This window comes from Homarus americanus, unplaced genomic scaffold (genome assembly GCF_018991925.1).
Source record: "Homarus americanus isolate GMGI-L3 unplaced genomic scaffold, GMGI_Hamer_2.0 scaffold27231, whole genome shotgun sequence".
Taxonomy (NCBI): domain Eukaryota; kingdom Metazoa; phylum Arthropoda; class Malacostraca; order Decapoda; family Nephropidae; genus Homarus; species Homarus americanus.
In genome coordinates this window covers 4,311,067-4,335,419 of record NW_024718545.1, presented here as the reverse complement: position 1 = coordinate 4,335,419, position 24,353 = coordinate 4,311,067, and the positions used below count along the sequence as shown (strand labels likewise).

At 48.8% G+C, this 24,353-nt stretch overlaps 1 protein-coding gene across 1 annotated transcript in view; it reads right to left on the bottom strand.

Moving 5' to 3' along the window:
• Positions 1–24,353, bottom strand: part of LOC121859774 (titin-like) — a 124,299-nt gene that overhangs the window by 58,915 nt on the left and 41,031 nt on the right. The window contains exon 9 of the mRNA XM_042356762.1: positions 7,656–7,755. Coding sequence (XP_042212696.1) covers positions 7,656–7,755 — 100 coding nt within the window. The remainder of the gene's footprint in view (positions 1–7,655; positions 7,756–24,353) is intronic.

Genomic DNA, 24,353 nt, shown 5'->3' with positions numbered 1-24,353 from the left:
GAAGAGGTACAGGTCTCCTGAAGAGGTACAGGTCCCTCCTGAGAGGTACAGGTCTCTCCCGAAGAGGTACAGGTCTCTCCGAAGAAATACAGGTCCTCTCAAAGAGGTACAGGTCCCTCCAAAGGAGGTACAGGTCCCCACGAGTCGAATAGGTGCAGGTCTCCCCGAAGAGGTACAGGTCCATCTCAAGAGGTACGGTCCTCCCGAAGAGATACAGGTCTCCCCGAAGAGGTACAGGTCCTTATTGAAGAGGTACAGGTCCCTATGGGAGGTAGGTCCCTCCCGAACAGATACAGGTCTCTCCCGAACAAGTACAGGTCCCTCCCGAACTGGTACAGGTCCCTCCTGAACAGGTACAGGTCTCTCCCGAAGGGTACAGGTCTCCCGAAGAGGTACAGGTCTCCCGAGAGGTACAGGTCCCTATTGAAGAGTGACAGGTCCCTCCCGAAAAGGTCTCTCCCGAAGAGGTATAAGTCCTTCCTGAAGAGGTACAGGTCCCTCCTGAAGAGGTACAGATCCCTCCCGGAGAGGTACAGTTATAATCATATCACAGTACTGTACCAACGTCTGAGGTTGGTGACCACGGCCCACCACTCTAAACCTTTTCAGACTGTCTTTATCAATCAGCTATTTTTTTTCTTTCCCGTAACCACGACTTTAAATTTCCCCCATTCATCCCAGTCTCTGCCTCCCCCTGGTCTTCCTACCTGCAATTCTACCCATCAACACCTCTACCATTTTCCCTTCATCCTTAATGACACACACTGCAAGGCGACCACGCTTCTTAAAGTCATACTCAGGGTGTTAAGGTCATCATACTCAAGGGATTAATATCATTGTACTCAACCAGTTAATTTACCCTTTGAGAAAGATGGTTTACCTTTAACTTTCTGAGAACGATTATTTAACCCTTTGATGGTGAAAGTTTGAAACCATCGTCTCCCAAAGTTAAAATCTACTCCCTACACAAAATACTTCACGTGGTAACATCATTATGGGACTATTAACTCAAACAATCTCTTCACAGACAAGTACAATCTTCACTACAACAGACAGTCTCGTCACGGTGGCCCACATACAGACACGAGAAGGCTGTAAAGTATTCGGCATCTATATTAAGGTTTACTGTCAACTTTTTTTTTATTCAGCAGAAGAAAAACAACAACTAAGATATCATCAAACGTCGACGGAGGAAGCGGCTGTGTGAGTCACGAGTTGCCACACACACACACACACACACACACACACACACACACAGACCTGCAGCCCTACAAAACCACAAGGTGACGCTGGTATGGAGGTTTGTCTTGGCGGAAATAACCTTACTATCACACACCTCTCACACACCTCTTCATCATTCTTCACTCTCATACATCTCCCCCACACTCTCAAGTTTATCTCACACACTCCCCTCTCTCACACACCTGACTCTCTCACACACTTGCCGCTCTCACACACCTGCCTCTCTCACATGCTTCCTCTCTCACACTCGCCACCTTCACACATTCGCCCCCTCACACGCCTCTCACAACGCCAAGTATTACTCATAATACCAACCTTGGATAGCGTGCCAAGGACAAACCTCCCCTAGCTGTCATGTACCCAACCCACACTACCCCAACCACCCACACTACCACCACCACCACAACCACCACACACCCACACAACCACCACAACCCACACACCACCACCACAACCCACACACACCCCAACCACCCACACAACCACCACAACCCACACTACCACCACAACCCACACCTTCCACCACACACCACCCACACTACCCCAACCACCACACTACCAGCACCCAACAGCCACCACCACACACAACCACCACAATCCACACTACCACCACAACCCACACACCCCAACCACCCACACAACCACCACAACCCACACTACCACCACAACCCACACCACCACCACCACCCACACTACCCCAACCACCCACACTACCAGCACCCACACAACCACCACCACCCACACAACCACCACAACCCACACACCACCACCACAACCCACACCACCCCAACCACCCACACAACCACCACAACCCACACTACCACCACAACCCACACCCCACCACCCACACAACCACCACACCCACACTACCACCACAACCCACACTTCCACCACCACCACCACACCACCCCAACCACCCACACTACCAGCACCCACACAACCACCACACCCACACAACCACCACAATCCACACCCACCACACCCACACCACCCAACCCCCACACACCACCACACCCACACCACACCACCCACACACCACCACCACACACCACACCACCCCACCCCCCCCACAACCACACCCCCACACAACCACAACCCACACTACCACCACAACCCACACACACCCCAACCACCCACACAACCACCACAACCCACACTACCACCACAACCCACACTACCCCCAACCACCCACACACAACCACCACACACCCCACACTACCACCACAACCCACACCACCCCAACCACCCACACAACCACCACAACCCACACTACCACCACAACCCACACCACCAGCACCCACACAACCACCACAACCCACACTACCACCACAACCCACACTACCACCACACACCCACACTACCCCAACCACCCAAACCACCACAACCCACACTACCACCACACACCCACACTACTCCCAACCACCCACACAACCACCACAACCCACACTCCACCACCACCCACACCACCCCAACCACCCACACAACCACCACAACCCACACTACCACCACAACCCACACCACCCCAACCACCCACACTACCAGCACCACACAACCACCACAACCCACACTACCACCACAACCCTCCACTACCACACCACCACCACACTCACCCCAACCACCCACACAACCACCACAAACCCACACTACCCCAACCACCCACACAACCACCACAACCCACACTACCACCACAACCCACTACCCCAACCACCACAGCCCACACTACCACCACAACCCACACCACCCCAACCACCCACCACAACCACCACCACCCACACAACCACCACAACCCACACCTACCACCACAACCCACACCACCCCAACCACCCACACAACCACCACAACCCACACTACCACCACCAAACCCACACCACTCCCCAACCACCCCCACAAACCACCACAGCCCACACTACCACCACCACCACCCACCCCACTCCCCAACCACCCACACAACCACCACAACCCACACTACCACCACAACCCACACCACCCCAACCACCCACACTATACCACACCACCACACTACCACCACCACCCACATTACCCCAACCTCCCACAACCACCACAACCCACACACCACCACCACCACCCACACTCCCCACCACAACCCACACCACACCACCACCACCACCCACACAACCACCACAACCCACACCACCACCACCACCACCACCCACACCACCTCAACCACCCACACCACACCACCACCCACACCCACAACAACCCACACCACCACCACCCCACCACACCCACAGCACCACCACAGCCCACACCACCACCACCCACACCACCACCATCATCACACCCACACCACTACCACCACCACACCACCATCACCACCCACACTGCCACCACCCACACTACCACCATCACCACCCACACCACCACCACCCACACTACCACCATCACCACCCACACTGCCACCACCCACACACGCCATCACCACCCACACCACCACCACCCACACTGCCACCTACTCTTATTAGTGACTTATCATCAACACTTATAAATGTTGTTCAAGAATTTTCCTTACAATGTTGCCGCCACAAGAGAACGTGATATTGCCTGCCTTAAGAAGCAACTACAGGACTCACATCTACCTATTAGCAATGCCCAACCGACCTACACCCATGCCCTCTCGACTTACACCCACTCCCTCCCGACTTACACCCACTCTCTCCCGACCTACACGCGCAACCTCCTAACCTTGACCCTGAGCCAAGTGTAAACAGAATGCCTGTATAATTATTGGTAATAAACTGTTGGTTTCTGATAGAACGCACGCACGCACGCACGCGCACACACACACACACACACTCACGAATGCACGCACGCACACACACGCACACAGATTTAACTGTAAATGTTACAATACTTTTTCTTATAAATTTGCTTTCCGTTCCCAACCAAAAAGTTCTTTCGGGAATCATTAAAGACAACTGATCCTGTCAACGCATGTTTAGTAATTTTGCAGAGTCCTTCTATTACTCGTCGGGTCCACTTTACTGCCTTCATACCAAAGGTCACTCCCAGATGTACACTCATGATCTAATCTCCCTTAACACGCCTGAGACTCGGAACTACTGAACGAGTCTCCGAACTCTCTTGGTCTTATGGATCATCAGAGATTAGAACAGAAGTATTAAGATGTTTCTGCGAGAGTATCCCCCCGGTCACCCAGCAGCCATCACACGCCTCCCCATCATCCAACAGCGATCACACGTCCACCCCCACCCAGCAGCCATCACACGCCCATCCCCACCCATCAGCACCAGGCCCACCTCCCAGAAACCATTACACGCCCTCATCCCCCCTGCCACCCAGCAACTATCACACGCCCCCCACCCAGAAGCCATTACACGCCCGCACCCCACCCAGAAGTCATTACACGCCCCCACCCCACCCAGAAGCCGTCACACCCCCCCGCCAGCCATTACACACGCATCAAGAGCGCCAAAGATGCCCCTCACATGAGCTCTGGTCTGCACCTGTTGTCAACTAGAGAAAAAATACTGTACTGCCCCTCTTCCCTACGCCCTATCCTACCTCTACCCTACTACCCACCTCCATCCATACCTCAATACCTCCTTACCTCTACCCTCCTACCTACCTCTATAGTCCTACCCACACCTCCCTCCATACCTCAGTTCCTTCCGTCCTAAATTATTCCATACCGATAGGCAGATTAAGAAAGGAGGCGGAGTAGCAATCTATGCAGGATAATCTGAAGTGTGAAATAAATAAGGAAATAAATACTGAGCAAAATACAGAAACAATTTGGATAGAATTAATCGATGGTCGGGAAAAATTAATCACAGGAGTAATATATAGACCTCCTAATATTGATATAGTTAATGAGCGACTTATTTGAGATGAAATGCGCAGGGCATCCGTACATAGCAAAGTCTTGCGGTAAGCGACTATAACTTTAGCCAAATAGATTGGATTGAGCTTACGGCATCTGTGAATCAGAGGCTTTTCTTGAAACCATCCAGGACTGTTTCTTAAGCCAACATATAACCGAACCCACCCGGGGTAATAATATACTCGATTTAGTTCTATCAAACAGAGAAAAACCCTACAGTAATGTTGGAGGTAGGGAACGAACTTGCTAACAGCGACTACAAAAGCAGTCAAGATTCCAATTAGAATTTCAGGATGAGCCGCAAGAAAAATTCCACTAAAGTCTCAGATTTCAGTAGGGCAAACTTTGATAGTTTGAAGAGGCAGATGGGAGAAGGGGAATCACGCTTGAGGGTGAATTACATGACCTCACATAAGGTGACCTCACACAAAGTACCCACAGAGGGAGACCTCACCTTACCTGGAGACCCGATCACAAGATCTGAGGTTGACGAGTTCCACAACAATTTAAATAATGAGTTACTTAATGCACAAAGGCAGAACATACCCACAGAAAACTCAGATCAAACAACAATGACCCTAAATGGATAAATAATTATTTCAAGAATATTATTGGACAAAGGAATACTATAGGTAGGGGAGAATACCTGGTGAAGTTTAATTTCCGAGATAATTATTATAAGGGTATTGGCTGGTAGGGTTAAGACCGAGATAAGAAAAGCAAAAGAGGAATACGAACTTTGAAGTGTAGCAAGGAGGCGAAGTCAAACCTCATGGATTCTATCAAATGTAATAAACTAAAACACGAGAAAAGATTGGACCAATACAGTCAGATACCGGCGAGCTAACTGATAACGACGGAGGAAATGAACAATAATCTGAATAAAACATTTTTTCAAATAAAGCCACCACCGAAAATTTAAACATGATACCTGGAGTGGCACGTAACTCTATTCAGAGATAGTGAAGAAAACAAATTAAGCGAGATAGTAGTGACTAGTAACGATGTTAGTAAGCAACAGACAAATCCAAAGCCTAATAAGTCACCAGGTCCCGATGAGATATTTGCCAGAGTATTAAAGGAATGTAAGGAAGAGCTTAGTATGCCCTTAGCAAAGTTGTTTAACATGTCCTCAAAAACGGGTGTAGTACCAGAATCCTGGGGATAGCGAATGGCCAACTATTTTCAAGAAGGGAGATAGATCACTATCCTCTAACTACCGTCCAACTAGTCTAACATCAATTGTAGGCAATTACTGGAAGCAATCATTTCAAACTCTATTCGAAATCACCTGAAGAAGCACAAGTTGATCAATGATCACAAATATGGCTTCACAAGCGGGCGTTCATGCTCCAATCAATCTATAACATTCTTTCCACCTGCTTTCGAATCAGTGGACGAGGGCACACTATGATGTAGACATTCAATCTCAGCAGTTTCTGACAGAGTCCCTCACGAAAGACTAATAAGAAAAGTGGAGGCTCATGGCATTAAAGGAGATATTCTAAAATGGATTAGGCGTGGTTACAGGACAGGAAACATGAGTGAGCATTAACGGCACTAAATCCGATTGGAGCAACGTCACTAGTGGAGTTCCCCTGCTCAGCACATGGACCATTATTATTTATTATATACATAAAACGACATAGATATCGACGTAGACAGCAACATAAGTAAATTCTGTTGATGACACTAATAGAAGACGTGCAATTAAATCTGGACGAGGACTCAAGAAAACTACAGAAGATCTAAGCAAATTTTCTGAATGGTCTGAAAAATGGTAGATGAAATTCAATGTGACAAATGAAGTACTCCAGTGTAGGAGATGTAAACATGGAAACCAGATTAGATGAACAACGATGTTATTGGAGAACTGACTGCAAGAAAGTGAATGTGTATTTGCTCGAAAAACAAGGCTATAGCAATTTGGGTTCATACAAAGGAGTGTTAGTTATAAGACTAGCGAGGTCATCCTAAAACAATATCTTGCACTTGTGAGACCTCACTTGGATTACGCAGTTCACCCTGTCACAGTATTATGAATGGCTATAGAATCCTTGGAAAGAATTCAGAGGAGAACGACAAGACTACTTCCCGGGCATTAGGAACCTTTGAGTACAGAGACAGGTTAAAGTATCTAATTTGCACCCCTCGAGACGTAGGAGGTGGGCGACCTGATAGAGGTGTATAAATGGAAGACAGGGCTAAGCAAAGGGGACATTACAAAGGCACTAAACTATCCAACCAGGGAGCGAACTCATAAATACTAGAATGTGAATTAGACAAATTTAGATTTAGGCTCGAAATTGGTAAACATCGGTTTGGAAATATAATGGACGAGTGGAACAAGTTTCCAAACATCATCATTAACCTCCGAATACGCTGGATAGCTTCAAATATAGGTTGGATGGATATATGAGCAATAGGGTTCGAGGTAAATGGGACTGTTCCAGTATGGGCCAATAGGCCCGCTGCAGTTCCTCCATTCTTATGTTCTTATGTTCTTATACCCACCATACCCTGCCCACCACCTCAGGTCTCAGGTACTCACCAGGTGATCTTGGCCGCCTGGACGTTCTCGAGGGAGACGACGAGAACAGCCTCGCCTCCCGCCACCACCGTCACGGCCTCCATCCGTGGCTTCACCGACCCTGTGGGAGGAACCAGCTCTTAATACAGTATATGGCTGAAAAAATATCCTACTAACATACCAGAAATAGTTGGTTATAGTGAAAATAATTAACATTACCTAGACATTTAGCTATACGGAAAAATAATTAGTTGTATATCATAAATTATTTGACTACATCGTAATTAATTCATCATCATCACCAATACCACCACCAATTAATTTGCTAATTATATCATAAAGAATAACAAATTGAATTAGCGCACGTGTTTCAAAAGCTTAGTTCTTGAAGCACGACCATCTATATAAAACACAGAGTGAGACCTTAGTTATTGTGTAGTGTACTGACCTACTTAGAGTACGTGCTTAACACCCTGGATGCTGTTCTCTAGTTACTCTAGTAAATGGACTCTACTGCATAAGAGTACGTGTTTATAGACCTCAGTTGTTGACTGAGAGAAATACGTATGACCTTACTGAAATACTCAATCTATTAGGGAACAAGGAGGCCAGCCAGGCAGTGATCCTGGTCCACAACACGTAGACACTCCTGTTATCTCACCTGGCAGTTTGGCTGTCTTGCGTCACGTCGCCCACACACACACACACACGCCCCACACACACGCCCGCCCACACACACACACACACACACACACACACACACGCCCGCCCACACACACACACACACACACGCTCGCCGCCCACACACACACGCCCGCCACACACACACACACACACACACACACACACACACACACACACACACACGCTCACACACACACACACACACGCTCACACACACACACACACACACACACACACACACACACACACACACACACACGCCCACACACACACACACACGCCCGCCCACACACACACGCCCGCCCACACACACACACACACACACACACACACACACACACACACACACACACACACACACGCTCACACACACACACACACACACACACACACACACACGCTCACACACACACACACACACACATACACACACACACACACACACACTAGACATAACACAGACTAAGACATTACACCTTCACATACAAGGGTGTTTACAACTCTCACCTAACCAGACCATCACAACCAGACTCTTGCTCACACCAACACTCTGGCTTATGCTTACAACCACGTGTATATACTGGGTCGTGGTTGTTATAATAGTCGTAGTTGTTTTAAGAATATTGGTTGTAGTTCTGGAATAATGATTTAAACACAAGTATAACAGCGAGAATGAAGAGAGAGAGAGTGAGAGAGATTCACCACCATGGTCACCAAAATTCTCTGTTTGTGTCCACGTTAAAATATGATAAGATTTAATGTTGCTGAAATATTACACCAAATCAGTGTTTTGACTGTTTATTGAGAAGTGAAAGTGAGCTGAGACACAGGGCTCTCTCTCAGGAGGTTGACAGGCGAGTACTAACCAAGACATCTCAAGATCCCCTCCACCCATCCTTCCCCCACCCATCCTTCCCCACCCATACTTCGCCACCCATCTTTCCCCCCACCCATACTTCCCCCACCCATCCATCCTCCCCCACAACACGACATTCCTGGGTCGTTACCACACAGTTATCACTATCTTCCTCAACCTGTCACCTGACACTGAGGGGCAAGACAGTGCTGTACACATGTTGCTCACACACACACATTGTTACTTGCTTGATCTGTCAGTCATAATGACTGGTGACTCACTACAGTGACTCATAATGACTGGTGACTCACAACAGTGACTCATAATGACTGGTGACTCACAACAATGACTCATAATGACTGGTGACTCACAACAGTGACTCATAATGACTGGTGACTCACAACAGTGACTCATAATGACTGGTGACTGACAACAGTGACTCATAATGACTGGTGACTCACAACAGTGACTCATAATGACTGGTGACACACGAAAGTGAAAAATAATATGCCGTAACTAATCAGGCATGACATCATGGTTTACACGACTTGTTTCCTACTAACAAACAGAGCGACAGAGACGAGACACAGTGTTGTCAGATCTACTCATGAGGCCTTGTGTACTGTACCTGTCATAGTTTAATATGTGTGTGTGTGTGTGTGGCGGATGTTTAACTGTTGGTTACGTGGTATATGAAAGTTAGGTGACACATATGGAGGTCACGTGATATATATGGAGGTCACGTGATATATGAGGTCACGTGATATGGAAATAACGTGACACATATGGAGGTCACGTAATATATATGGAGGTCACCTGCTATATATAGAAGTAACGTAATATATATGTTCAGCAGGATGTTGTGTACCGCTGAAGGTCATGTGATGCAGAGAAAAGACTACCATCCTCTCTCTCTCTCTCTCTCTCTCTCTCTCACACACACACAACAGAGCAAGAGTCAGGTGCAGGAAGTAAGTGAAAGTCATGTAGCAAATCCGAGACTGTGAAACCACGATCCACTGTGTAGGTAAAGTTAGTAAGGTTAGGGTTAGGTTAGGTGAAGGTTAGGTTAGGGTTAGGTTAGTTAGTTAGGTGTTGGGTTAGGTTAGGTTAGGTTAGGTTAGGTAAGGTAAGGTAGGTTAGTTAGGTTAGGTAAGGTTAGGAAAACTTATTCACAACACTTTGGCAAGAAGTGTATTATGACCCTACTACTATTGTGAGTTAAGGTGTGTGTGTGAGAGGAGAGAGTGTGTGTGTGTGTGTGTGTGTGTGTGTGTGTGTGTGTGTGTGTGTGTGTGGAGTGAGTCAGGGACAGTGTGTCTGTCTGTGTGTGTTTGGAACAGGTGTGTGTGTGTGTGTGTGTGTGTGTGTGTGTGTGTGTGTGTAGTCAGGGACAGGTGTGTGGTCTGTCTGTGTGTGTGTTTGGAACAGGTGTGTGTGTGTGTGTGTGTGTGTGAGTCAGGGACAGGTGTGTGTCTGTCTGTGTGTGTTTTGGAACAGGTGTGTGTGTGTGTGTGTGTGTGTGTGTGTGTGTGTGTGGGGCAGGTGTGTATAAGGGAGACCAGGTGTGTATAAGTGAGGAGCAGGTGTGTATAAGTGAGGAGCAGGTGTGTATAAGTGAGGAGCAGGTGTGTATATGAGGGCAGGTGTGTGTATAAGTGAGGAAGGTGGTATAAGGAGAAGCAAGTTGTATAAGGAGAAGCAGGTGTGTATAAGGAGAAGCAGGTGTATATGGAGACCAGGTGTGTATAAGTGAGAAGCAGTTGTGTATAAGTGAGAGCAGGTGTGTATAAGGAGAAGCAGGTGTATAAGGGAGGAGCAGGTGTGTATAAGTGAGGAGCAGGTGTGTATAAGTGAGGGCAGTTGTGTATAAGTGAGGGGCAGGTATATGAGGGGCAGGTGTGTATAAGTGAGGGGCAGGTGTATAAGTGAGGGGCAGTGGTAAGTGAGGGGCAGGTGTATAAGTGAGGGCAGGTGTGTATAAGGAGAGCAGGTGTATAAGTGGAGCAGGTGTGTATAAGTGAGAAGCAGGTGTGTATAAGGAGGACCAGGTGTGTATAAGAGGAAGCAGTTGGTGTATAAGGAGGCAGGTGTGGATAAGGAGAAGCAGGTGTGTATAAGTGAGGAGCAGGTGGGTATAAGTGAGGAGCAGGTGTGTATAAGGGAGGAGCAGGTGGGTATATGAGGGGCAGTGTGTATAAGTGAGGGGCAGGTGTGTGTAAGGGAGGGCAGGTGTGTATAAGTGAGGGGCAGGTGTGTATAAGTGAGGGCAGGTGTATAAGTGAGGAGCAGTGTGTATAAGGAGGAGGTGTGTATAAGGAGGGGCAGGTGTGTATAAGGAGGGGCAGTAGTAAGGAGGGCAGGTGTGTATAAGGAGAGCAGGTGTGTATAAGTGAGGGGCAGGTGTGTGTATAAGGAGGGCAGGTGTGTATAAGGAGGGCAGTGTATAAGTGAGGAACAGGTGTGTATAAGTGAGGGCAGGTGTGTATAAGTGAGAAGGTGGTGTGTATAAGTGAGGGGCAGGTGTGTATAAGGAGAAGGTATGTATAAGGAGGCAGGTGTGTATAAGGGAGGAACAGGTGTGTATAAGAGGAGCAGGTGTATAAGGAGGCAGGTGTGTATAAGTGAGGGCAGGTGTGTATAAGGAGGGGCAGGTGTGTATAAGGAGGGCAGGTGTGTATAAGGAGGCAGGCAAGTGAGGGCAGGTATAAGGAGGGCAGGTGTGCAAGTGAGGAGCAGGTGTGTATAAGTGGAGGACCAGGTGTGTATAAGGAGGGCAGGTGTGAGTGAGGGCAGTGTGTATAAGTGAGGGGTGGGTGTATAAGTGAGGAGCAGGTGTGTATAAGTGAGGGGCAGGTGTGTATAAGTGAGGAGCAGGTGTATAAGGAGGGCAGGTGTGTGGATAAAACAGTGTGTATATGAGGGCAGGTGTGTGTGGAGGAGCAGGTGTAAGGGAGGGAGGTGTGTATAAGTGAGGGGCAGGTGTGTATAAGGAGGAGCAGGTGTGTGCATGAGGGGCAGGTGTGTATAAGTGAGGGGCAGGTGTGTATAAGGAGGGGCAGGTGTGTATAAGGGCAGGTGTGTATAAGAGGACAGGTGTGTATAAGTGAGGGCAGGTATAAGTGAGGGCAGGTGTATAAGTGAGAGCAGGTATATGAGGGGCAGGTATAAGGAGAAACAGTGTGTATAAGAGGCAGGTGTGTATAAGTGAGGGCAGGTGTATAAGCAGGTGGTGTATAAGTGAGGGCAGTGTGTATAAGGAGGACAGTTGTGTATAAGGAGGAGCAGGTGTATAAGGAGGGCAGGTGCATATGAGAACAGTTGTGTATAAGTGAGGAGCAGTGTGTATAAGTGAGGGCAGGTGTGTATAAGGAGGGGCAGGTGTGTATAAGGAGGGGCAGATGTGTATAAGGAGAGCAGGTGTATAAGGAGGAACAGGTGTGTATAAGGAGGAGCAGGTGTGTATAAGTGAGAACAGGTGTGTATAAGTGAGGGGAGGTGTGTATAAGTGGGGCAGGTGTGTATAAGGAGAATGAAGTAGGAAGAACAGAAGGAGGGCAGGTGTATAAGGAGGGGCAGGTGTGTAAGTGAGGGGCAGTGTATAAGTGAGGGCAGGTGTGATAAGGAGAGGCAGGTGTGTATAAGGAGGAAACAGTTGTGTACAAGGAGGACAGTGTGTATAAGTGAGGGGCAGGTTTGTATAAGTGAGGAACAGTTGTGTATAAGTGGAGGGGCAGGTGTGTATAAGGAGGGCAGGTGTGTATAGTAGGGAGCAGGTGTGTATAAGTGAGGAGCAGGTGTGTATATGGGGACAGTGTGGTGCGAGGAGCAGGTGTGTATAAGTGAGGGGCAGGGAAGAGGGGCAGGTCTGTATAAGGAGGAGCAGGTGTGGCAAGGAGGAGCAGGTGTGTATAAGTGAGGGGCAGGTGTGTATAAGTGAGGAAACAGTTGTGTGTATAAGGAGGGCAGGTGTATAAGGAGGGGCAGGTGTGTATAAGGGAGGGGCAGGTGTGTATAAGTGAGGGCAGGTGTGTATAAGTGAGGAGCAGGTGTATAAGGAGGAACAATGGTATATGAGGAGCAGGTGTGTATAAGGAGGAACAGAGGTATAAGTGAGGGCAGGTGTATAAGGAGGGCAGGTGTAAAGGGAGGAAACAGTTGTGCAAGGAGGAACAGTTGTGTATAAGTGAGGGGCAGGTGTGTATAAGGAGGCAGGTGTGTATAGGGAGGGGCAGGTGTATAAGTGAGGGCAGCAGGTGTGCATAAGGAGGGCAGGTGTATAAGTGAGGGGCAGGTGTGATAAGTGAGGAGCAGGTGTGTATAAGTGAGGACCAGGTGTGTATAAGTGAGGGGCAGGTGTGTATAAGTGAGGGGGCAGATGTGTATAAGTGAGGGGCAGGTGTGTATAAATGAGAGCAGGTGTGTATAAGAGTGAGGGGCAGGTGTGTATAAGTGAGGAGCAGGTGTGTATAAGTGAGGGGCAGGTGTGTATAAGTGAGGAACAGGTGTGTATAAGTGAGGGGCAGGTGTGTATAAGTGAGGACAGGTGTGGATAAGGAGGGGTAGGTGTGTATAAGTGAGGGGCAGGTGTGTGTATAAGTGAGGAGCAGGTGTGTATAAGTGAGGGGCAGGTGTGTATAAGTGAGGGCAGGTGTGTGTATAGAAGGGGCAGGTGTGTATAAGTGAGGGCAGGTGTATAGAGTGAGGGGCAGGTGGTGGGAGGAGGTGTTGTATAAGAGGAAAGGTGTATAAGTGAGGAGCAGGTGTGTATAAGGAGGTGTATAAGGAGAACAGTGTGTATAAGGAGGTCAGGTGTGTATAAGTGAGGGGCAGGTGTGTATAAGTGAGGGGCAGGTGTGTATAAGTGAGGGGCAGGTGTGTATAAGTGAGGAGCAGTTGTGTATGGGGTGGGGTGTGTATAAGTGAGGGGCAGGTGTGTATAGAGTGAGGAACAGTTGTGTATAAGTGAGGAGCAGTTGTGTATAAGTGAGGGCAGGTGTGTATAAGTGAGGGGGCAGGTGTGTATAAGTGAGGGGCAGGTGTGTATAAGTGAGGAGCAGGTGTGTATAAGTGAGGAACAGTTGTATAAGGAGCAGGTGTGTATAAGTGAGGCAGTTGTGTAAAAGGAGGACAGGTGTGTATAAGTGAGGGCAGGTGTGTATAAGGAGGAACAGTTGTGTATAAGTGAGGAACAGTTAGTATAAGGAGGGGCAGGTGTGTAAGTGAGCGGTGTGTATAAGGAGGGCAGGTGTGTATAAGTGAGGGGCAGGTGTGCATAAGTGAGGGCAGGTGTGTAAGTGAGGAACAGTTGTGTACAGTGAGAACAGTGTGTAAAGTGAGGGGCAGGTGTGTATAAGGAGGGCAGGTGTGTATAAGTGAGGAACAGTGTGTATGGAGGAACAGTTGTATAAGTGAGGGGCGGTGTGTATAAGTGAGGGGCAGGTTGTGTATAAGTGAGGGGCAGGTGTGTATAAGTGAGGGGCAGGTGTGTGCATAAGTGAGGGCAGGTGTGTATAAGTGAGGAACAGGGTGCAAGTGAGGAGCAGGTGTGTATAAGGAGGGCAGGTGTATAAGTGAGAACAGTGTGTATAAGTGAGGGGAGGTGTGTATAAGTGAGGAACAGTTGTGTATAAGTGAACAGGTGTGTATAAGGAGGACAGTTGTGTATAAGTGAGGGAGCAGGTGTGTGTATAAGTGAGGGCAGGTGTTTAGAGTGAACAGTTGTGTGTATAAGTGAGGGGCGGTGTATAAGTTGAGGGCAGGTGTGTATAAGTGAAGAGCAGGTGTATAAGGAGGAAAGAGTATTGTATAAGTGAGGGACAGGTGTGTATATGAGGAGCAGTTGTGTATAAGTGAGGACAGGATAGTGAGGGCAGGGTATAAGTGAGGTGGATAAGTGGGGGCAGGTGTGTATAGTGAGGGGCAGGTGGTATAGGTGGGGCAGGTGTGTATAAGGAGGGGCAGGTGTGGAGTGAGGACAGTGTGTATAAGTGAGCATGTGTGTTTATGAGGAACAGTGTATTAGTGAGGGGCAGGTGTTATAAGTAGGAACAGTTGTGGATAAGTGAGGGCAGGTGTGTATAAGGAGGGCGAAGGTGTGTGTATAAGTGAGGGGGCAGGTATGTATAAGGAGGGCAGGTGTGTATAAGTGAGGGCAGGTGTGTATAGTGAGGGCAGGTGTGTATAAGAGTGAGGGCAGGTGTGTATAAGGAGGGCAGGTGTGTATAAGTGAGGGGCAGGTGTGTATAAGTGAGGGGGCAGGTGTGTATAGAGGTGAGGAACAGTTGTGTATATGAGTGAGAGATGTGATGGGGGGCAGGTGTGTGCGGGGCAGGTGCTAAGTATGAGGAGCAGGTGTGTTGTGTGAATTGAAGTTGTATAGTGAGGGCAGGTGTGTATAAGTGAGGGGCAGGGTATAGAGTGAAAGGAGTATGTATAAGGAGGAACAGTTATGTATGGTAGGGCAGGTGTGTATAAGTGAGGGCAGGTGTGTATAAGTGAGGAACAGGTGTGAATAAGTGAGGGCAGGTGTGTATAAGTGAGGGGCAGGTGTGTATAAGTGAGGGGGCAGGTGTGTATAAGTGAGAGCAGGTGTGTATAAGTGAGGAGCAGGTGTGTGTGTATAAGTGAGGAACAGGTGTGTATAAGTGAGGGGCAGGTGTGTTCAGTGAGGGGCAGGTGTGTATAAGTGAGGAACAGTTGTGTATAAGTGAGGGGCAGGTGTGTTTAAGTGAGGAACAGTTGTGTATAAGTGAGGGGCAGGTGTGTATAGGAGGAACAGTTGTGTGTATAGTGAGGCAGGAGTGTATAAGTGAGGGCAGGGTGTGTATAAGTGGTGGGCAGGTGTATAAGTGAGGAGGTGTGTATAAGTGAGGGGGATGTAAGTGAGGGGCGGTGTGTATAAGGAGGGCAGGTGTGTATAGTGAGGAACAGTTGTGTATAAGTGAGGGGCAGGTGTATAAGTGAGGGGCAGGTGTGTATAAGTGAGGGGCAGGTGTGTAAGTGAGGAACAGTTGTGTATAAGTGAGGAGGTGTGTATAAGTGAGGGGCAGGTGTGTATAAGTGAGGAGCAGGTGTGTATAAGTGAGGAACAGGTGTGTATAAGTGAGGAACAGTTGTTGTATAGAGTGAGGAGCAGGTGTGTATAAGTGAGGGCAGGTGTGTAAAGTGAGAAGCAGGTGTGTGATAAGTGAGGAACTGGTTGTATAAGTGAGGGGCAGGTGTGTATAGAGTGAGGGGCAGGTGTGTATAAAGTGAGGGGCAGGTGTGTATAAGTGGGAGCAGTGTGTGATAGTGAGGGGCAGGTGTGTATAAGTGAGGAGCAGGTGTGTATAAGTGAGGGAGCAGGTGTGTAGTGAGGGGGGTGTTATAAGTGAGGGGGCAGGTGTGTATAAGTGAGGAACAGTTGTGTATAAGTGAGGGCGGTGTGTATAAAGTGAGGGGCAGGTGTGTATAAGTGAGGAGCAGGTGTGTATAAGTGAGGAACAGTTGTGTATAAGTGAAGGGTGTGTATAAGTGAGGGGCAGGTGTGTATAAGTGAGGGCAGGTGTGTATAAGTGAGGGGCAGGTGTGTATAAGGAGGAGCAGGTGTGTATAAGTGAGGGCAGGTGTGTATAAGTGAGGGCAGGTGTGTATAAGTGAGGGGCAGGTGTGTATAAGTGAGAAGAGGTGTGTATAAGTGAGGACAGGTGTGTATAAGTGAGGGGCAGGTGTGTATAAGTGAGGAGCAGGTGTGTATAAGTGAGGGGCAGGTGTGTATAAGTGAGGGGCAGGTGTGTATAAGTGAGGACAGGTGTGTATAAGTGAGGGGCAGGTGTGTATAAGTGAGGGGCAGGTGTGTATAAGTGAGGAACAAGGTGTGTATAAGTGAGAACAGTTGTGTGGAGGGGCAGGTGTGTATAAGTGAGACAGTTGTGTATAAGTGAGGAGCAGGTGTGTATAAGTGAGGGGCAGGTGTGTATAAGTGAGGAGCAGGTGTGTATAGTGAAGGGCAGGTGTGTATAAGTGAGGAGCAGGTGTGTATAAGTGAGGAGCAGGTGTGTGTATAAGTGAGGGGCAGGTGTGTATAAGGTGAGGGAGCAGGTGTGTATAAGTGAGGAGCAGGTGTGTATAAGTGAGGGGCAGGTGTGTATAAGTGAGGGGCAGGTGTGTATATGAGCAGGTGTATAAGTGAAGGTGTGTATAAGTGAGGGGCAGGTGTATAAGTGAGGGCAGGTGTGTATAAGTGAGGAGGTGTGTATAAGTGAGGGCAGGTGTGTATAAGTGAGGAACAGTTGTGTATAAGTGAGAAGGTGTGTATAAGTGAGGGACAGTTGTGTATAAGTGAGGGGCAGGTGTGTATAAGTGAGGAGCAGGTGTGTATAAGTGAGGGGCAGGTGTGTATAAGTGAGGGAAATTGTGCTTCGCTCCTCGTCTTCTTCCTCACAGTTTTTAATCGTCAAATCATTAAAGCATTTCTGTGTACACCAACAATTTGTTTACCCTTCACACACACACACACACACACACTTGAATTATTGCAACATGTTATATAGATTTATTAGTCAATGATATTAATCAATTATATTCAACTTTCTCATAAGTAAAATTGTTTTAAGTCTGAAATAACTTGTTGTTTGTCAAGGTTTACAAGCCAGGAGAGAGAGAGAGAGAGAGAGAGAGTCTTAGTATAATTTGGAAGCCATGTTTATGTTATATATGAGTCTTACAGTGAAACCTCCTTATAACGAACTTTTATCTCTATATACTTTGCTAGATGGGGGTTTCCGCATCTACTAGACCCTCGATATAACGGACTTTACTCTATATAGTTCGCTAGATGGGTTTTGACACTTACTAGACCGATAAAAGCGGACTCTCTCGTGTGGCTCATGTGATAATATTTTAACAGAATTATATATATAAAATATTAACATAATACATATTTAATGCAACACAGCACCGATTTGCTGTCTCCACAACGCCAGCACAATTCAATCTACGCCAACATAAATTTAACCTAAACCAACACAACCTAACCAGCAACTAACCACTAACACAGGTCCTATTAGGAAACAGTCCCAAAACTGTAGGTTGGGTTGGGTTGGAGTTGGTCTCAGTTAGGTTGGGTTTGGTTGTGCTTGGGTTGGTCTGGGGTTGGGTTGGGTTTGCCCATCCTAATCCCAATTCCCAACCTAACTCAATTTAATCTAACCTAATCCTAACCTAATCCCAACTTAATCTAACCCAACCAAACCTAATCTATCTTATTCTATCCCAATCTAATCCCAATTTGATTTAACCTAATCTAATCTCCCCCAACCAACCCAGCATTCAATCTAATACTAACCATAAATTTAACTCTAAATCCAACCCAACCCAACCAACTTAACTAATCATCAACATGGGTCCTATTAGGAAACGTCCCAAACGCAATGGTTGGGTTGGGTTGGAAAGGTCTGTTAGGTTGCTTGGGTTGTGCTTTGGGTTGGTCTGGGGGTTGTTGGGTTTCTGTTGTCTGGGTTGGGTGGGTTGAAGGGTCTTGCTGGTCTGCTGGGTTGGTCTGGGTTGCTGGGTTTGGGGTTGGTCTGGGTTGCTGTTTGGGTTATTCGTTGGGTTGGGTTTGGTTGGTTCTGGGGTTGCTGGGTTTGGGTTGGTCTCGTTGCTGGCTTGGGGTTGGTCTGCTGCTGGGTTGGTTGTCTGTTGTTGGGTTTGGTTGGTCTGGGTTGTTGCTTGGGTTGGCTCCGTTGTCAATGGTTGGTCTGCCTGCTGCTTGGGCTGGTTCCAAGCCACAGTTTGGGTTGGCTCCAAGGTTGTCAAGGTTCAAGGTTGGCTTGGGTTGGTCTGCTGGGTTGGTCTGCTGTTTGGGTTGGCTTCTGCTGGGTTGGGGGTTGGTCTGGGGTTGGGTCAGGCTGGTTTGGGTTGGTTGGCTTGGGTTGGTCTGGGTTGGGTTGGCTTTGGGTTGGTCTGGGCTGTGCTTGGTCCTGCTGGGTTTGGGTTGGTCTCGTTGGGTTTGGGTTGGTCTGGGTTGGGTTTGGGTTGGTTCGTTGGGTTGCTTGCTGGTCTGCTGGGTTGGGTTGGGCTTGGGTTGGTTCGTTGCTGGGTTGGGTTTGGGTTGGTCTGTTGTTGGGTTTGGGTTAACTGGGTTGTTGTCTGGGGTTGCTGGGTTTGGGTTGTCTGCTGTTGGGTTTGGGTTGGTCTGGGTTGTTGCCTTGGGTTGGTTCAAGGTTGGGTTTGGGTTGGTCTGCTGCTGGGTTTGGGTTGGTCTGGGTTGCTGGCTTGGGGTTGGTTCGTTGCTGGGTTGGGTTGGTCTGGGTTGCCAATGCTGGGCTGGTCTGGGTTGCTGGGTCTGCTGGGTTGGGCTTCTGGGTTGGTTGGGGTTGGGCTGGTCTGCCGAATGGGCTCTGCTCAAGGTTGGCCTGGGCTGGTCTGGGCTGGGTTGGGTTTGGGCTAACTGGGTTGGGTTGGGTTTGGGTTGGTCTGCTGGGTTGGGTTTGGGTTGGTTCAGGTTGGTTGGGTTTGGGTTGGTCTGGTTGTTGGGTTTGGGGTTGGTCCTGTTGGGTTGGGTTTGGGTTGGCCTGCTGGGTTGGTTTGGGTTGGTCTGTTGGGTTGGTTTGGGTTGGTCTGGGTTGGGTTGGTCTGCTGTTGGCTTGGGTTGGGTTGGGCTTGGGTTGGTTCAGGTTGGGGCTGGGTCTGGCTGGGTTGCTGGGTTTTGGGTTGGTTCAGGTTGGGTTGGGTTTGGGTTGTCCTGCTGGGTTGGGTTTGGGTTGGTCTGCTGTCGGGGCTTGGGGTTGGTCTGTTGCTTGGCTTGGGTTGGACTGGGTTGGGTTGGGTTTGCTGGTCTGGCTGGGTTGGGTTTGGGTTGGTCTGCTGCTGGGTTTGCTGGTCTGCTGGGTTGGGTTGGGTTGGTCTGGGTTGGGTTGGCTTGGGTTGGTCTGGGTTGGGTTGGGTTTGGGTTGGTCTGGGTTGGGTTGGGTTTGGGTTGGTCTGCTGGCTGGGTTTGGGTTGGTCTGTTGCTGGGTTTGGGTTGGTCTAGGCTTGCTGGGCTTGGGTTGGTCTGGGTTGCTGGGTCTGCTGGCTCCAAGGGTTGGGCTTGCTGGTCTGGGTTGTTGCTTGAAGGTCTGCTGCTGGGTTGGTTTGCTGGTCTGGGTTGCTTGGCTTGGGTTGGTCTGGGTTGGGTTGGGTCTGTTGCTGTTTGGGTTGGGTTGGGTTTGTGGTTGGTCTGGGTTGCTGGGTCTGGGTTGCTGGGTTTGGGGTTGGGTTGGGTTTGGGCATGGTTCAGGGTTGGAAGGTCTGGGTTGTCAGTTTGGGGTTGCCCAGGTTGCTGGGTTTGCTGGTCTGTCAGCTGGCTTGCTGGTCTGGGGCTGGGTTGGCCTGGGCTGGTCTGCTGGGTTGCCTGGGCTGGTCTGCCGCTGGGCTTGGGGTTGGTCTGGGTTGGCTGGGTTTGGGTTGGTTCAAGGTTGGGTTTGGGTTGGTCTGGCTGGCCACGGTTGGTCTGGGTTGTTGGGTCTGAAGAAGGTTTGGGTTGGGTTGGGTTTGGGGTTGGTTCAGGTTGGGTTGGGTCTGCTGTTGGGCTTGGGTTGGTCTAGGTTGGGTTGGGTTTGGGCTGGTTCAAGGAAGGTTTGAAGCTGGTCTGGGTTGCTGGGTTTGGGTTGGTCTGCTGGGTTGTGCCTAGTTGGCTGGTTTGGGGTTGGTTCGTTGTTGGGTCTGTTGGGTTGGGCTTGCTGGTCTGCTAGTTGGGTTTGGGTTGTCTCACATGGGTTGGGGTTGGTCTGGGTTGGGTTGGGTTTGGGTTGGTCTGGGTTGCTGGGTTTGGGTTGGTCTGGGGTTGGGTTGGGTTTGGGTTTGGTCTGCTGTTGGGTTTGGGTTGGTCTGCTGGGTTGGGCTTGAAGGTCTGCTGTCAGTTTGGGTTGGTCTGGGGTTGGGTTGGGTTTGGGTTGGTCTGTTGTTGGGTTTGGGTTGGTCTGGGTTGGGTTGGGTTTGGGTTGGTCTGGGGTTGGGTTTGGGTTGGTCTGGGTTGTTGGGTTTGGGTTGGTCTGCTGGGTTGGGTTTGGGTTGGTCTGGGTTGGGTTTGGGGTTGTCTGGGTTGTTGGCTTGGTTGGTCTGTTGTTGGGTTTGGGTTGGTTCAAGGTTGGGTTTGGGTTGGTCTGTTGCTGGGTTTGCTGGTCTGGGTTGGGTTGTTTGGGTTGGTCTGCTGGGTTTGGGTTGCTGGTCTGTTGGGTTGAAGTTTGGTTGGTCTGGGTTGGGTTGCTTGCTGGTCTTGGGTTGCTGGCTTGGGTTGGTCTGCTGGGCTTGGGTTGGTCTGGGTTGCTGGGTTTGGGTTGGTCTGTTGTTGGGTTTGGGTTGGTCTGGTTGCTGTTGGCTTGGGTTGGTCTGCTGGGTTTGGTTGGTCTGGGTTGCTGGCTTGGGTTTGCTGGTCTGCTGGGGTTTTGCTGGTCTGGGCTGCTTGGGTTTGGGGTTGGTCTGTCATGGGTTTGCTGGTCTGGGGTTGGGTTGTGCTTGGGTTGGTCTGGGTTGCTGGGTTTGGGGTTGGTCTGGGTTGGGTTTGGGTTGGTCTGCTGGGTTGGCTTGGGTTGGTCTGGGTTGGTTGGGTTTGGGTTGGTCTGGGTTGTTGTCTGCTTATCTGGGTTGTTGGGTTTGGGTTGGTCTGTTGCTGGGTTTGGGTTGGAATCTGCTGGGTTTGGTTGGTCTGGTTGGTTGTTTGAAGTGAATCTGGGTTGTTGGCTTGGGTTTGGGTTGCTGGTTCGTTGGGTTTGGGTTGGTCTGTTGGGTTGTTTGGGTTGGTTCGTTGGGTTGGGTTTGGGTTGGTCTGGGTTGCTGGGCTTGGGTTGGTTCGGGTTGGGGTTTGGGTTGGTCTGGGTTGCTGGGTTTGGGTTGTCCGTTGCTGGTCAAGAAGTTGGCCTGGGGCTGGGTTGGGTTTGGGTTGGTCTGGGGTTGGGGTTGGGTTTGGGTTGGTCTGCTGCTGGGTTTGGGTTGGTCTGGGCTGGGTTGGGCTCTGGGTTGGTCTGCTGGGTTGGTCTGGGCTGGTCTGGGCTGGGTTGGTCTGGGCTGGGTTGGGCTTGGGTTGGTCTGCTGGGTTGGGTTTGGGTTGGTCTGGGTTGGTCTGGGTTGGTCTGCTGGGTTGGTCTGGGTTGTTGGGTTTGGGTTGGTCTGCTGGGTTGGGTTTGGGTTGTCTGGGTTGGGGTCTACACAGCGATAAAAATATTTACTTCAAAATAATTCCAAAATAAAACTAGAAATATAAATATATAAAACCTAAACCACTTCTACTTATTATCACCCAAAGGTTAAAAAAAAACACTCAAGTATATGTGTGTGTGTTTGTTTATTTGTCTCCTCCAACCTAGTTTTATTTTCGTGGTTCACAGCAAACTTAGCGACCGCCCACAGATCTACCAGGCGTTTGGGAGTGCTCTCTCTCTCTCTCTTACCCTATACCACACACAGCCTGGGAGTGCAGCCTTAACGCCACGAAAGTAAACACATACACCTTAATGACCCGCCCAGGTGTATCATATAGGTGAGTGTGATGAGTAATTAGTACAGGTGTCTGGTTAGGATGTAAATACTACGATTATTTGCTTGTGTATGAAAGCAAAGTAACTCATTATTTAATTCACTAATTTTTACTCACACTTACTGATTCTCACTCACCTACTTATTCACTCATTCATTAATTAGTTCATCCTTGCTCACCCTCACTCCCCCTTCGTCACTCACTCACTAATTATCCTTCACTCTTTTCACCCTCTGTTATTCACTCACTCACTCACTCACTCAAACCCAAAAGATAGAGCAAGTCACCCCACGTCTCATTAGCACTTGGGTCTTGTGTTAAGTGGAGGTGTGTACAGATGAAGCTCTCCAAACACTGTGTTCCTCTGAGCCCCGCTAATAGGACAGGTGTAGTGCCTCGTACCTTGGCTGAGTAACCTAACCTAACACAGCCAATGACTCGTTTCTTGGCCACCTTTGTATCCATGTAACGTCTCTTCATATAATCCTACTAATACGTGACTCACATCAGATCTGTCTCTCCTCCTTCCTTCCTCCTCCCTCCTTCCTTCCCTCCCTCCTTCCCTAGGCCGGAGCTTCAACTGGTGTGCTCACTAGTGCGTCCGGAAATAGGTGGTGTCTCCCGATATAATCCACTTTTGAAGGTCGACGGCCACACACTGATGCATCCTTTCATCCTAGTGTACAGACGTCTAGTGTCCCCGTAAGCGATGGTGCTGACAACACCTCAAACTACAACACGACAAGTCATACAGGAAGAGATATTGTAAACTCATCATGATAGTTTACGTAAACCTCAACAACGGGAAGAATATTGTTATCTTATTGTTCATTAGTCGTCTAGCGTCTTGACCCACAGAGAGCACGTGGTTCAATGACCTTATAGTTGTTGAAGTCTAGAAACACATTAAGTAATAACAATAAACTCGAAGCATTTCTTCAAGACGTCAAACTCTACAGAGACTCTGGCAGACCGAGACGTCTTCCAGAACAGATCAAGGAAAGTACTTATTCCAGCAGCGAGCAGTAGACTCCTGGACCAGTCTACCCACAGAGAGTAAAAGACCCATACGCCTGGCGACCAGTTAACGACAGTGTGGATACAACGCATTGTATACAAAGTCTTCGTATACAGTACACACACAGCTGGGTCATAGACTGGGCATGTCATCGAACGTTCCGCCCCCAAGATAAGTCATTATTAGTTCTAGCGGCCGCCGCTAGGTAAACAAAATAGGTAATTAATATGAATCAATTAAAAATATATGAAAAGCATTTCTGATTGGACCCAGATCACTTAAAACTACAGAACGAGGCTCAAATTGGTTTCCAGAGCCCAAGAAACTACTTGTACATAACAGATTCTGATTGGGTCCCAGGTATGGCCAAAACTACGTAAGACAGTTCTAATTGCTTCCTAGATGGTCAAGCTACGTAACCACACACCCGCGTTTACCCACCAGGGCTGCCAAGTTTTAAACGGCGTAGGAGGAGGCCAACACCAGGGCTGCCAACCTCGTGTTTATTTACATTAACAGGCTCTTAAATGCTGGGACGGCGATGCATTAGAGTAACTGCATCTTGTTGACGCCAATACCGCAACCAGACGAATTTATTTGGGTTTATTTTCACGTTAAGCCACAAACATAATCCCTTGTAAACCACAGACATTTCCCTATAAACCC